Source organism: Dasypus novemcinctus, chromosome 10 (genome assembly GCF_030445035.2).
Source record: "Dasypus novemcinctus isolate mDasNov1 chromosome 10, mDasNov1.1.hap2, whole genome shotgun sequence".
In the NCBI taxonomy this organism is placed as follows: domain Eukaryota; kingdom Metazoa; phylum Chordata; class Mammalia; order Cingulata; family Dasypodidae; genus Dasypus; species Dasypus novemcinctus.
In genome coordinates, this window is record NC_080682.1 from 83,547,917 (window position 1) to 83,562,006 (window position 14,090).

Sequence of the window (14,090 nt, forward strand, 5' to 3'; positions counted from 1 at the left end):
GCCTAGGAAGGCTGGAGGCTGATCTGCGTGAAAGAAACTGGTTCCTGTTCACACTTAAAAGTTTCAGTCAGCCCAGCTTCTCCTCAGGCTGGGGACGGAGTCAGAATGGCAGTTATGGCCTCTTTCTGACTCGGGTGGGCTCACACCCCCCTGTTCCCAGGGTTACCTCTTAGCCAGCCAAGTCTACCAATCAGTAGCCAAAATCAGCAGCCAACCGTCTCCTCCTCCTCTGTTCCTGGGAAATACAGCTTCCAATTCCTGTCACATAACAGCTCCTGGGGCAGCTCATGCCACCAGAGTAGGATGATCACCAGCCTCCACAGCTTGGCCAGTAATTTCCCAGAGACTGGCAAAGGTCCCCCACAGCTTCCTCTCTCCTGGAGGTGGCACTGGGGTCTAGGCTAGACCTGCAATATGATCTGGATGGGAAGGAGCTGGTTCCCACCAGCACTGGGATTTTCAGTCCACCCCGCTTCCCCTCATGCCAGGCATGGAGTTAAGATGGCAGCTCCTGGCCTCTTCTGACTTGGACAGGCTCAAGCTTTAGCCATTTTCACGATTATACTGTAGCCCACTGAGTTTCCTCATCAATAGCTCAGGGTAGACCTGCAATATGATCTGGATGGGAAGAAGCTGGTTCCCACCAGCACTGGGATCTTCAGTCCACCCCGCTTCTCCTCATGCCAGGCATGGAGTTAAGATGGCAGCTCCTGGCCTCTTCTGACTTGAACAGGCTCAAGCTTTAGCTATTTTCACGATTATACTGTAGCCCACTGAGTTTCCTCATCAATAGCTGAAACTGGTGTCCAACTGTCTCTTCCTCCCCCATTTTGGGGAAGTGGAGTTTTCAATCCCAGCCTCAGAACAGCTCCTGAAGCGACTTGTACCTCCAGTGGAGATTGGGCACTGGCCTCCACAGCATGGAGCACTCTACTTACAAGTCTTCTCTGTAGAAGGGGAAGTCTCCTCCTTCCATTCCTTCAAAGACTTTGCAGAATGCTCTTCTGGTTTCCTGGAGCCCCCAAACAGGTGCATCAGCTAGCTCCAGAGAGCTCAGGGTGTTTGCTAACTGCCCTGTAGCAGGAGCTGACTCTAGGAGCTCCTTACTCTGCTGCCATCTTGCTGGTTGTCCAATATTTGGTATTTGATGTTGGTTCATACACACCTTAGACCTAAAATAAGAGTTATTCACTTACCTGGGCATCCTGGATTAGTACGCAATGCCTTCTTATAATAAGCAAGAGCTCCTCTGTAATCCTTCTTGTTGAATGAAATGCAAGCTTTACCTGTAATGATAGTTTAAAATAAGCATGCACTGTTTCGTTAAAGTACACAAGTCTAATACGCTTTATACTAACTCACTTAAATATACCTTTTAGTGACATGATTTTATACAAAAATTTGTTTTCTACAAGGCTATATTAATTTATGCCAATAAAGAGAATTCTGATTTTATTTATCTATAACATAATAATTAGAATAGTCTGGATTGTCTGAAGAGATTGTTTACAGATTCTTGATAGAGTTCCACAACTTGCTTACCAAGAAGAGCTGGAATATTATTTGGAGACTGGTTCAGTACAAAATGAAACTGTGCATCAGCTTGATCCATTTTGTCACCTTCAAGTAGGCAGAAGCAGGCTCTTCCCAACAAATGGTTCTGACAAAGTAATGCATCCTTTTAGACTTTCCTTTCCCAAGAACCAATCACAACTTAACATGAATGTGCAACATTAAATGAGCATCATGCACATTCCTTTAACAACTGTCATGTGTTTAAACTTCCAAAATGCAATTCTTAATTACAAATTGAGAAATTATCCTAAAAAGCAAGTCTTCTGTGCCTGTAACAATAACATTCTTGTTATTGTATCTTTTCAACATTCTTGAAAAGTTCAAATTCCTTAAAATTTGGTTGAAATCCATTGGAGATGTTAGAATTACTAATCCAATATGTGGATAAAACATTTTACATGTGACAGTTGTTGAAGCACCAAAAAAATTCCAATTTTAGTAAGGAACTCTTCTTTTCAACTATTAATATCAACTATATTCCTTTAAGGAAAATTATTTAAAAAATAATCTTGTTGCTTATCACGTCCATTTTGCTTTCATGTAGTATTTTTTTCTTTCATAAATTCAAAGAAATGTGACTTATTTTACCTGATCATACATAATAATTTTATCAGCCATTGTATACAACAGGGTTGCCTGTGTAATAAGATCCTTCTTATTGTCCTTATTCTTTTCCTTCCGAGCCTGTTGTACATAGTAGGCTGCCAATGTATCCAAGCAAGTCATCTGGTCTTTTTCATGGTCTCTATAGTCCAAATTTCCATCTATACGTGCTGCTTCCAACAACTTTACAAACTCCTCTGTTTTTCCTTGCTTGTAGTATTCCAGCTATAAAGGCAAAGGATCAAATTAGAATTACTAAAGCATATATCCATACAAAAGCTTGTACGCAGATATATACAGCAGTTGATTTGCAATAGATAGTTGCTGCAAAAACTGTAAACAACTAAAATGTCGATTAGCAGATGAATGGATAAACAAGCTGAGGACAGCTGCATAACAGATACTACTCACCAATAAAAAGTAAAGAGCTATGATGCATGGTAAGACATGGATAAACCTCACAATAATTATGCTGAGGAGAAGAAGTCAGACCAAAAGAGTATACGCTGTAAGATTCCGTTTAAATATAACATTCTAGAACATGCAAATTAATCTTGGGTGAAAAAAAGCTGATCACTGGGACTGGGGAAAGAGGTGGAAGGAAATTTTGGGTGTCACAGATATATTAATTATCTTGATTGTGGCAACGGTTTTGCATGTCAAACCTTATCAAAGGATATACTCAAATATGTGCTGTTTATTATAGGTCCATTACACCTTAAAAAAGCTGTTTTAAAAATACTGAAATCACTACAAATGCTTCCAACTTAGTTCTTACCTAGCAATAAAGTGATTTTAAACTAATCTTTTAAACAAGTAGAGCTTGAGAGAGAGCGACATCTAATGTGACGTATATTAAGAATTCCAGACAGAAAACTTGGTTTCTGTTTCTAGAGCTAACAAAAAATATCTGTCACTTTGGGCATGTGGAATAATTTCTCTGGGCCTGTTTCATTTATAAATCATAAAAGGAATATCCATCGTTTATTGAACATGTACTATGGCCACATATGCCAGCAACTTCATCTACATTACCTCAAATCTGTACAATCTATTACGTATGTACTTAGATCCCCATACTCTAAATGAAGAAACAGGTGTAGAAGTTAGATCATTTGCCTAAAATCAAACAGCTAGTTAGAAGCCAAGTTGGTATTTGAACAAAGGCCTCTCTAATTCCAAAGCCTATATTCTTTCCTCTGTAACAACGTGTATATCCGACAGTGTTTCACCAAATTATTCTACCACAGGTGCCATGCTAATTCTCCAATATTCTAATTTTTGTATAAGTGCCCTTAAAGGAAGCATGTGCACTAAAAATAAACAAATCCAAGTTCCTTTCTTATTTAAAAAAAAAAGTTATGGCAAGGATTAATGGCTTTTTCTTCTTAGGACAGAAAACTTGGCACTTCAACTCAGTAAGGCACAGCTGTCAATGAAAATACTTCTCTGTAAATCCATAACCAAAACAGAGAAACTCTTAAGAGTAGGTTTGACTGATACAAGCCTAGTTCCAGATCAACTTCTCTGATCCTCCAAGAAAACATAAGGAGTCTGCCTATCTTTACATCGAAGTTCATCCTGTGGCACACTTGCTCGGGAATAATAATCACAGTATTTATATACCCTATTTCCATAAAAAGGAAAAATCATTACACAGCTAGTACTGGGGAATGTGTCTGTAGTGATTTTCCTGAGACTCTCCAGTCCCCTGCATAAGGACAAAAACCTCATGCCCGAGATAATCTTCACCCCAAAAAGTTTTTGTTGTTAACCTGGGAAACTAATCACTTTCTAGAATATTTTATGGGCAATGTTTCACTGTTATGGGAAGCAATGTTCACTAGTAATGTTTACATTGTAGCAGCTTGCTTTTTCTTAATTTATTTATAAACCATAAACCTGTCTTCAACGAATAATCACTAAATAATCAAATACTCAATAGAATATTCTTCAGCTTAGATTAATTTTGTCTGTATACTAATTTACCAGTAAATTAACACATCATTTATGAAACTAGACTTTGTTCCACAAATGTAAGAAAATTAGCTTACATGGACATGCCATGGTTAAATTATCATTCACTCAAGCTGGTTATTACTATGTCTGAAAGCAAAAAAAACATATTTTCCTAGTCAACAAATAAAAAATGTGTTTTGTGAATACTGACCGCTAAAGCAATCCATATGTGCAGTTGTGTGTGTTCCTGTTTCAGAATACTGATAACTTCATCTCCTTCTGGTAACTGATCGAAGTCAAGTTCAATGACCTATAACACAAAATATAGGTTTCAATCTTCTTTTCTTTCTTTTAAAAATCACATTTCTCCTTTGTTGCTCTTCTTGCATATATATTCATAAGCACATACGAAGGGTTGTGTTCACTGAATGATTACATTTAAGAAATGTTTAATGGAACACACGAAATAGGTTACACTATAATATTAAAGTAAAAGCACAGAGAAGCAAATAGACCCTGCTAGTTTTCCCCAAATCACTGTAACTATACAATGCTACAAAAGCTTCGCTTACTCAAAAATAACCAAAAACCTTGCTTAACATATAATCCAAGTAAGGAAAGCACTCCAGAGACTCTGATGCCTTTATGTCTTACAACTTGCAAAGCACAATCTGAAGGCAATGCCAAGTTGAATGCTACTGTAGGCATCAATCATGGAGGCAGTATTTATTTCAGACATTACTAAATGTGGGCACAAAAGCAACAGGGAAAATTTCTGGAATTAGATAGTGGTAATGGTTACACAACTTTGTGAAAATACTGAAACCCTGCATTTTATGGTATGTGGATTATAGCTCAAGAAAACAAATTTTAATAGTAGTAGGAAATGTCCATTAAGACCTAACATCAATGCTGAGAGCTTTACTTAGACAAACCATAGATCAGTCCTGAATGAGGGGATGGGAAGAGGAGCTAATTCTTTCTGCACACAGTTGTAACTTCTTAGACACCCAGATAATCCGTATCTCAGTATGAGAACCCCATAGGACATTAGATTATTTTGCTATGTGCCCTGTACGGTGGGAATAGCGCTTAGTGACACATTCGAGTTCAGCGGGGAGAAGGGGCGAAATTCTGTATTTTCCCAGGAAAAGGTACCTAGTCTGAGCAGTAGATAGACCTAGGTGATATCAACGTTGTAATCTGCTAGGTACTTTACAGTTCATCTGACACTCTCACACCCTTGAGTCCCTAAGGTAGGAAAAAGAGCTGAGTACTGTCATATACGAACATGCTGAAGGGAACTTTAAGAACTCCTCGGACTAACCCCGAGGCTGCGGGAACATGGGTGTTCCCAGTTTGGGAGGACGGAGGGACTGGGGAAAAAAGTGACCAGAGTTTTGGCAAGGGTTATCGGCCTGGGCTCCTGGGGTAGAAGGATGCTCTCGCTTAAAAAACGAAGTCGACCGAAAGCGGACCCTTCAAATCAAGCTTCTCTCCCTCCCCCATACTGGACACTTACCTCGTCAGTGTCCCGGAGGGGAATCTCGATGGAGCCCCGCGACATGATGAGATCAAAAGGTGAGCGGGCGTCCAGCCCCGGCGCTCCGCTGCCAGTAATCCCCGCTCCTGGAGGTTAGTAGCGGTTCTATCCCGGATTATGACCGCAGCCCCGCGGCGCCTCCAGCGATCGGTCTCCTCTCTCCCTTCAGCTGCTCAAACAACGAGCAGAGGATACCGTCCGGCCACTTCCGGCGGCCCGCCCCCTGCCCCGGAAGGATTTTCCACCGGAGGGTGGGTCCGATGGCTGGCTCCGCCTTTGGTTCCGGAATTTACCCCTTTTGGGCGATCGCTCGGTGGCATTCGTTCGCGGGTGGGTTGTAGGTGGGCCGAGTGCTTACAGCGCTTCGGAGAGCCTGACACTTCTGAGTCTGAGCCTAACACAGGCGTGAGCAGGTGTAAAAGCCCTCTAAAGTGGGCGGGGCGACGACCCAGCCGGAGCCGCTGAGTGAGGTGGGACCTCTGATTACTTTGCGCTCATCCTGAGCCCTAGACTCCGCCTCTGAGCTCCGGATTTGGCTTCTGTGGAGTGGGCAGGCGGCTCCTGCCCTGAATAATTTAATTATTTATTCCTCAACCTTTTATGTGTGAGTCACACCTGTGATGCCTTTGTGGCTGGTTTAAATGTAAATGGTACAATGAATCCTGTGATCACTGCAATGGGTCATGTATTTCATCTTTTTTTTAAAAAAAGCTGTTTGAACTATATAAGAGGATCCGCTAGATTTGTGGCTTTAAGGAAATTGTAGAAGAATTTGATTAGGGCTGTAATCAGTGTTTTGATTTTAGAGTTTAATCAAAACAGTGCTTAGTGCTATGATTAAATTATAGAACATGATTAAGTCAGTGTTTTAATTAAATCAGAGAAGAATGTTATTACCTTCCAAGTGTTTCCGAGCTGTATTCCCTTCTCTTCAACTCCATCCCCTTCATTCTAGCCCAAACCACTATCATCACTCACCTGGATTAGTGCAATAACCTACTGTTTAACCCAACACTTCATCCACTCTTGCCCCAAACTCTATACAGTTTCAGTCGTGTTACACACTTAAAACACCGTTTGTCTTTCCTCCCATCTCCCTTAAAACCTTTAAGAGGAAATTTGATTTGTTAAATTTATGTCGTGTAACTATTTCAATGTTTGGAGCAGTACTATCCAATACAAATATAATGCAAGCCGCGTATGTAATTATAAGTTTTTCTATTGGCCATATTAATGATAAAAAATAGGAACAAACGTAATTTTAATAATATATTCCATTTAATCCAATGTATATAAAATATTATTTTGACATGCAAGCAATATTAAAATTATTGAAATGATTCAATTTTTTTCATGCTAAGTTTTGGAAGTCTGGTATGTGTGCTACATGTATCCAGTAATACATCTCAATTCAGATGCTAAATTTTCATTGGAAATACTGGATCTGTATTTAGATTTTATAAAATGCGCAACTTTAAATGTAGACTCACACATTTTAGTTTTTCCAAACAAATGTTTTCCAATAACTGAATCAATCATCAGATTTTAAATTTAAACTAAAATAAATAAAATGTAAAATTCAGTTTCTCAGTTGCATTAGCCATGTAACACATGCTAAATGTGGTTAGTGGATACTGTATCTGACAGTGTAACTCTAAATAGAGTTTAAGGTTTATAAAGTATTAAATAAAAGTATACTTTATTCCACTCTGTATGTAACATAGTGGTGAATGTTTTTCTCTATATCTAAAAGTCTCTTTAACATTAAAAATAGTACATTTGAATTGGCTTTTCAGTTACAGGCAAACAAAGGCATCTTAACTAATAATGTGGAAAAGTATGATAGAATAATAGAGGAATTAGATTTAGATTAAGATTTGAAACAAGTGGCATTTAAATTACTATTGGAAAGATGAGTTAGATTTGGCCAGGTGAGGCTATAAATGAGTATGTACCAGACAGAGGGACAACTTGCTGGGCAAGACAAGAGCGTTGTGAACATTAAAGAAGATCATGTGGATGTATCTCAACAAAACTGCTAAAAAAAAAAATAGAAGACCATGTTAAGGAAAGTAGCATGAGTTGAAGCTGTAGACATAAAAAGTATCCAACTCATTCAGGCTTTAAGTGTATGAAGCAAAACCAACACTTTGTCCTATTTCCAATATGAGTAAGTGTACACACCACATCCTTCAGTTAGGAAAAATAAAACAATCTGCACTCTGATATAAATCGGAAAAGAAAAGAGTCACACTATCTGGTTATAATTTCCAACTTGATTGAAACCTGTAGCATTTCCCATGTTCCTAAGAAAAACAATTTAATCTCTGACTTTTTTTTTTTTTTTTAAAGATTTATTTATTTATTTAATTTCCCCCCCTCCCCTGGTTGTCTGTTCTTGGTGTCTATTTGCTGCATCTTGTTTCTTTGTCCGCTTCTGTTGTCGTCAGCGGCACGAGAAGTGTGGGCGGCGCCATTACTGGGCAGGCTGCTCTTTCTTTTCACTGGGCGGCTTTCCTCACGGGCGCACTCCTTGCGCGTGGGGCTCCCCCACGCGGGGGACACCCTTGCGTGGCAAGGCACTCCTTGCGCGCATCAGCGCTGCACATGGCCAGCTCCACACGGGTCAAGGAGGCCCGGGGTTTGAACCGTGGACCTCCTGTATGGTAGATGGACGCCCTAACCACTGGGCCAAAGTCCGTTTTCCAATCTCTGACTTTTTAAATGCTGAAGTCTAAAGATAAGCAATAATTCCGGAGAAGGAATATGGCAAATCATATGAGGAAATTGCTGTTTTTCCATCATGAACCTATATACCTTATAATCTTGGTAATTGCATGTATTTTTGTTTGATGAACCAGTCCTTGTGAAGCCTGAACACAGTTGTAAAGTTTTGTGTTTTTCAAGTAACTTTTTTCCTGGATGATTTTGTTTCTGAAATTTCTTTTGACATAGGGTATGTTAAGGATTTTGGGTTTTATCCTAGGTGCAAAAGTGTTTGAAAAATTTTAAGTGATGTGTATGTGTGAATGTATGTGTGTGTATGAGAGAGAGATTGAGAGAGGGAGAATGAGAGGATTAGATTTGTGATTTGAAAAGATCATTCTGGCTACATTATGGTGAATAGATTGACGAATGCTTGAGAGAATGTAGGCAGATCACTTAGGATGCTATTGTCCAGGTGAAAGGATTGCAAATGGCTAAGAATAGGTTAAAGGTAGTAGAGGTGTACAGAAGTGAATGTTTATGTGTGTGTGTGTGTGTGTGTGTGTAGAAAAGGAGTGTGAAGAAGGAATATAGGATTCTGGAATGAACAACTGAGTGAATGAATGGTCATTTTCCAAGACAGAAAAGATTAGTGGAGGAGCATATTTGGACAGGTGTGGATCACTTGTGTGGATTCAGACATATTACATTTGCTCTGTCTCTGAGACAGCCAAATGGAGGGGATAGGCAGGCAGTTGGATAGATCTGGAGCACAGAGTTCTGGACTAGAGAAATAAGTTGGAGAGCAACTGGCGTGCAGATGAAATTTAAAACTGATTTTGGGTAAGGTAATCTAAAGAGAGAGAGAGAATATAGAGTGATAAAAGAAGGGCTCAGGAACAAGCCTGAAGGAATTCTAGTGTACTGAGAACAGATGAATCAGAGAGAGGACTGGGAGGTGAGGGAATTACCTAATACAGGCCTGGCAAGAGTTGGGACACAGACTGCGTCTCTTGACATAGGTAGTTAGAGGCAGTTTTTGTTTTTCCTTAACTGTAACAAAAACTGAGTAAATTAGAAGGTTTTAAAGCTGTACGTCCAATTTTGGAGTGAGTTCAGACGTTTTATTTCAAATGTATAGTTGTGCAATGTGGTTCTCAAAATTCCAGGCCCCATATTGGGCCTGGGTACACCAGATCAAGGTTAAGCAGTTAGTGTATTTGGTAAGTGTGGGGTTTTTTTTTTTTAGCACATATTCTAAGATTCTTTAGTTTTCTTTTCTTGATATTGTGGATAGTTATTGTATTGGTTAAATATACAATACAATAGGCTGAAGACTTGAGCTATTTTATATGTTGATAAAATATGCTCATTATTATAAAGACTAAAGAATATTTGATCTTAATAAAGATATTTGAGATCTTAAATTAGATATCTTTTAAATAGCAAGACACAAGGGAAATGTTTTAAATAATTTGTATAAATTAAGAAAGAAGGGCGGCGGACTTGGCCCAGTGGTTAGGGCATCCGTCTACCACATGGGAGGTCCGCGGTTCAAACCCCGGGCCTCCCTGACCCGTGTGGAGCTGGCCCATGCGCAGTGCTGATGCATGCAAGGAGTGTCGCGCCACGCAGGGGTGTCCCTGCGCTGGGGAGACCCATGTGCAAGGAGTTCTCCCCGGAAGGAGAGCCGCCCAGCGCGAAAGAAAGTGCAGCCTGCCTAAGAATGGTGCCACTCACACGGAGAGCTGACACAAGAAGATGACACAACTAAAAGAAACACAGATTCCCATGCCGCTGACAACAACAGAAGCAGGACAAAAGAAGACGCAGCAAAGAGACACAGAGAAAAGACAACTGGGGTGGGGGGGGGGAAGGGAGAGAAATAAATAAATAAATCTTGAAAAAAATAATAATAAAAAATAAAAAAGAAAGAAAGAATAGGAAACCTGTCAATAGGACAGGTGAATTTTTAAAAATATATTTTTTATTTTAAAAGATATTTAGATATTGCACAAAATGTTACACAAAAAATTATAAGGGATTCTCATATGCCCCACTCCTTGCACCTCCCACCCTTTCCCACATTAACAACTTCTTTCATTAGTGTGGTACATTCATTGCAATTGTTGAACACATTTGGAGCATTGTCACTAAGCATGGTTTATAGTTTACATTGTACTCTCTCACTCAATTCTGTAGGTTATGGCAGGATGTATAATGGCCAGTATCAGCCATTGCAATGTCATTCAGGACAATTCCAAATCCCAAAAATGCCCCCAAATTACACTTCTTTTCCCTTTGTCTGCCTTCAGCACCTCCAGTGGCCATTGTCTCCACATCAAAGATATAATTCCTTCCATTGCTAGAATCACAATAAGTCTATAGTAGAATGCCATTAAGTCCACTCTCCTTCATATTTTATTCCCCAGTCCTGAGGATTCTGGGATAGTGATGCCCTCTCCACCTCTAATTGAGAGGGAGCCTCAATCCCACATGGCTGATGGATGGGACTCTTTTGATTGCAGTTGTAGACTCTTTCGGTTTCTTGGTGAGGTGTTTGTCCATCCTCACCTCCTTGTTAGTTGTCCTGAGTGAGTCCAATGAACTGGAGAGTAGGTATTGCAACTCCTCTGAGGCTCAGGATCCAGCTGGTGCATGGACAGCCCAAAGATTCAAGTCTTTTAGACTACACCTACCAACTTCAGCACCAACTATAGGTTCAAAAAGAAGGGACAGAAGAGGAATGCAGAGAGAAGTCACATCTGAATCCAACTCTGAAACACTCAGGAGCACAAACTCTGAAGTAGAGCTCACTGGTGGGGCACCAAACTCCAGAGCTATCTGCCATGACTGTAGGACTTGGGTGTCTCCAAAGCCCTCAGGAGTCCCACTATTTGGGGTAGGATCTATTTTGGCAGTCTATGAGATCCTGCTGAGATATGCATAAGCGTTACCTCTGGGATGACCTCCTGACTCACTTTGAAGTCTCTTAGCCATAAAGACTCATTTGTCTTTACCTTTTCCCCCTTTTATTTAAGGCCTTTTTCTAGTTGCATTGCTCATTGGTGGTTGGGTTTTTTTTTAAAGATTTTATTCATTTATTTATTTATTTCTCTCCCCTTTTCCCCTCCCCCTGGTTGTCTGTTCTCTGTGTCTATTTGCTGTGTATTCTTTGTCCGCTTCTTTTGTTATCAGCAGCATGGGAATCTGTGTTTCTTTTTGTTGTGTCATCTTGTTGTGTCAGTTCTCTGTGTGTGTGGCACCATTCCTGGGCAGGCTGCACTTTCTTTCGCACTGGGCAGCTCTCCTTATGGCGCGCACTCCTTGCGTGTGGGGCTCTCCTACTTGGGGGACACCCCTGTGTGGCACGGCACTCCTTGCGTGCATCAACACTGTGCATGGGCCAGCTCCACATGGGTCAAGGAGGCCCGGGGTTTGAACTGCAGACCTCCTATGTGGTAGACAGACGCCCTAACCACTGGGCCAAGTCCATCGCCACTCGGTGGTGTTTAATAGTAATCTCCTGGTGCCAGGGAGGCTCATCCCTGGGAGTCATAGGACAGGTGAATTTTAAAATCATACTTTCCTTGTCAATTATTAAAATGGTTGATTTTTTCAACATTTAATTTTTTATTTTTAAAGAAGCTTTAGATTACATAAATTTATATAAAAAATATAGGGGATTCCCATATACCCTACTCCCTCCCCTTCTCACACTTTCCCACATTAACAACATCTTTCATTAGTGTGGTATATTTGTTGAAATTAAACACATATTGAAGCATTGCTACTAACCATGGACTATAGTTTACATTATGGTTTATACTTTGCGTCACACAATTTTATAGGTTTTGACAAAATGTATCATGGCCTGTATCTGTCATTGTAATGTCATGCAGGAAAATTCCAATGTCTCAAAAATTCTCCCATCTTACACCTATTCTTCCCTCTCCCTCCCCTCAGAACCTCTGGTGGCCACTGCCTTTATATCAGTGATACATGTTCTTCCATTGCTAGAATAATAATAAGTCCTACTTTAGTCTATAGTTCATTTCCCCCTTTTGTTTGTTTATTCCTCAACCTTGAGGATTTTGGGATGGTGATATTCACTCTGTTTCTGATTGAGAGGGGTCTTAGATCCCACAGTGCAGATGGATGGAGCTGTCTTGCTTGCAGTTGGAGGTACTCTGTTTTTTGGAATGGGATTGTCCATCATCATCTTTTTGTTAGTTGTCCTGGGTAAGTTCAGTGAACTGGAGAGTAGGTGCTGCAATTCTGCTGAAATTCAGGGCTCAACCAGCATATGAACAGACTGAATATTTAAGTCTCTGGAACATATATTTAGCAAGTATAGTACTAATTGTAGGTTCAGATAAAAGGGATAAAAGAGCTATGTGTAGGGAAATTATAAATGAGAATAATTGTTACATTGAGGAGCATATATTCTAAAATAAGGCCCACTGACAGAGTGCTGAATTTCTGAGATTGCCTGCCCTGTCTATAGTGTCTAGATGTCTCTAGAGTCATCATGAGCCCTGCAATTTGAGGTACTAATACTGTGGCAGTCAGTGAGATCCTGCTGTGATGTGCATAAGCATAACCTCTGGAATGACCTCCTGACTCACTTTGAAATCTCAGCCATAAAAACTCATTTGCATTTAATATTTCCCCCTTTTGGTCAAGGTCTTTTTCCAGATGCATTGCTATTTGGCACTTGGTAATAATCCCTCAGTGCCAGGGAAGCTCATCCGTGGGAGTCATTGTCCCATGCCCAGGTTGGGGGGGGGGGGCGGGGAGGAAGTGGTGGGGAAGGTAGTGCATCCATATGCTGAGTTTGGCTTAGAGAGAGGCCACATTTGAGCAACAAGGAGGCTTTCAGGAGGCAACTCTTAGGCAATATATAATAGCAGGCTAAGTTTTAATTTCACAAGAAAGAGTTCATAAATACAACCATCAATATCAAGGCTCTGGCATAATGATCTGTCCTCCTTTGCTAGGCACTGCCCATATATGCAGGGGATTCTTGCTGCTCTATGAGAGAATGTAGCAGGAACTTCCCAGATGGGAATCCAATATTCTTTTTTTTTTTTTTAAAGATTTATTTATTTATTTAATTCCCCCCCCCTCCCCTGGTTGTCTGTTCTTGGTGTCTATTTGCTGCGTCTTGTTTCTTTGTCCGCTTCTGTTGTCGTCAGCGGCATGGGAAGTGTGGACGGCACCATTACTGGGCAGGCTGCTCTTTCTTTTCACGCTGGGCGGCTCTCCTTACGGGTGCACTCCTTGCGCGTGGGGCTCCCCCACGCGGGGGATACCCTTGCGTGGCACGGCACTCCTTGCACGCATCAGCACTGCGCATGGCCAGCTCCACACGGGTCAAGGAGGCCCGGGGTTTGAACCGTGGACCTCCCATATGGTAGACGGACGCCCTAACCACTGGGCCAAAGTCCGTTTCCCCCAATATTCTTTTGGTTATTGTGTGGGTCTCCACCCACCAAGACAATGCCCCATGACCACTTGAACATATTCATATGCAATAAAGGCATGCCCCAGGTGCACCCCTCCCTATATATCCCCTCATCACCACTCCCCGGCACCCGTGATCCTCCCCTGCCACAATTGTGACCCTTCTGTGACCCAAAACCTCTGCAAAAACAAAGCAAAAAAATAATCAAATAAAATAATAATAAAAAATAAAAAAAAA

At 40.8% G+C, this 14,090-nt stretch overlaps 2 protein-coding genes across 3 annotated transcripts in view; one reads left to right on the plus strand and one right to left on the minus strand.

The window, feature by feature from the left end:
- The window catches only part of CTR9 (CTR9 homolog, Paf1/RNA polymerase II complex component), a 30,734-nt gene extending 24,740 nt beyond the window's left edge, over positions 1-5,994 (minus strand). Inside the window, exons 1-5 of the mRNA XM_004458451.4 lie at positions 5,660-5,994; positions 4,349-4,447; positions 2,164-2,403; positions 1,543-1,660; positions 1,197-1,286 (exon numbers count right to left, since the gene is read on the minus strand). Of these exons, the coding sequence (XP_004458508.1) occupies positions 1,197-1,286; positions 1,543-1,660; positions 2,164-2,403; positions 4,349-4,447; positions 5,660-5,704 (592 nt within the window). The 5' untranslated portion in view covers positions 5,705-5,994. The remainder of the gene's footprint in view (positions 1-1,196; positions 1,287-1,542; positions 1,661-2,163; positions 2,404-4,348; positions 4,448-5,659) is intronic.
- The window catches only part of IRAG1 (inositol 1,4,5-triphosphate receptor associated 1), a 250,917-nt gene continuing 242,737 nt past the window's right edge, over positions 5,911-14,090 (plus strand). Inside the window, exon 1 of one of the 2 annotated variants that reach the window (XM_071217846.1) lies at positions 5,911-6,010. The gene's annotated coding sequence lies outside the window, so the exon portion shown is untranslated. Of the gene's footprint in view, positions 6,151-14,090 lie in introns of both variants that reach the window. The other variant, XM_058305750.1, reaches the window with a different exon arrangement.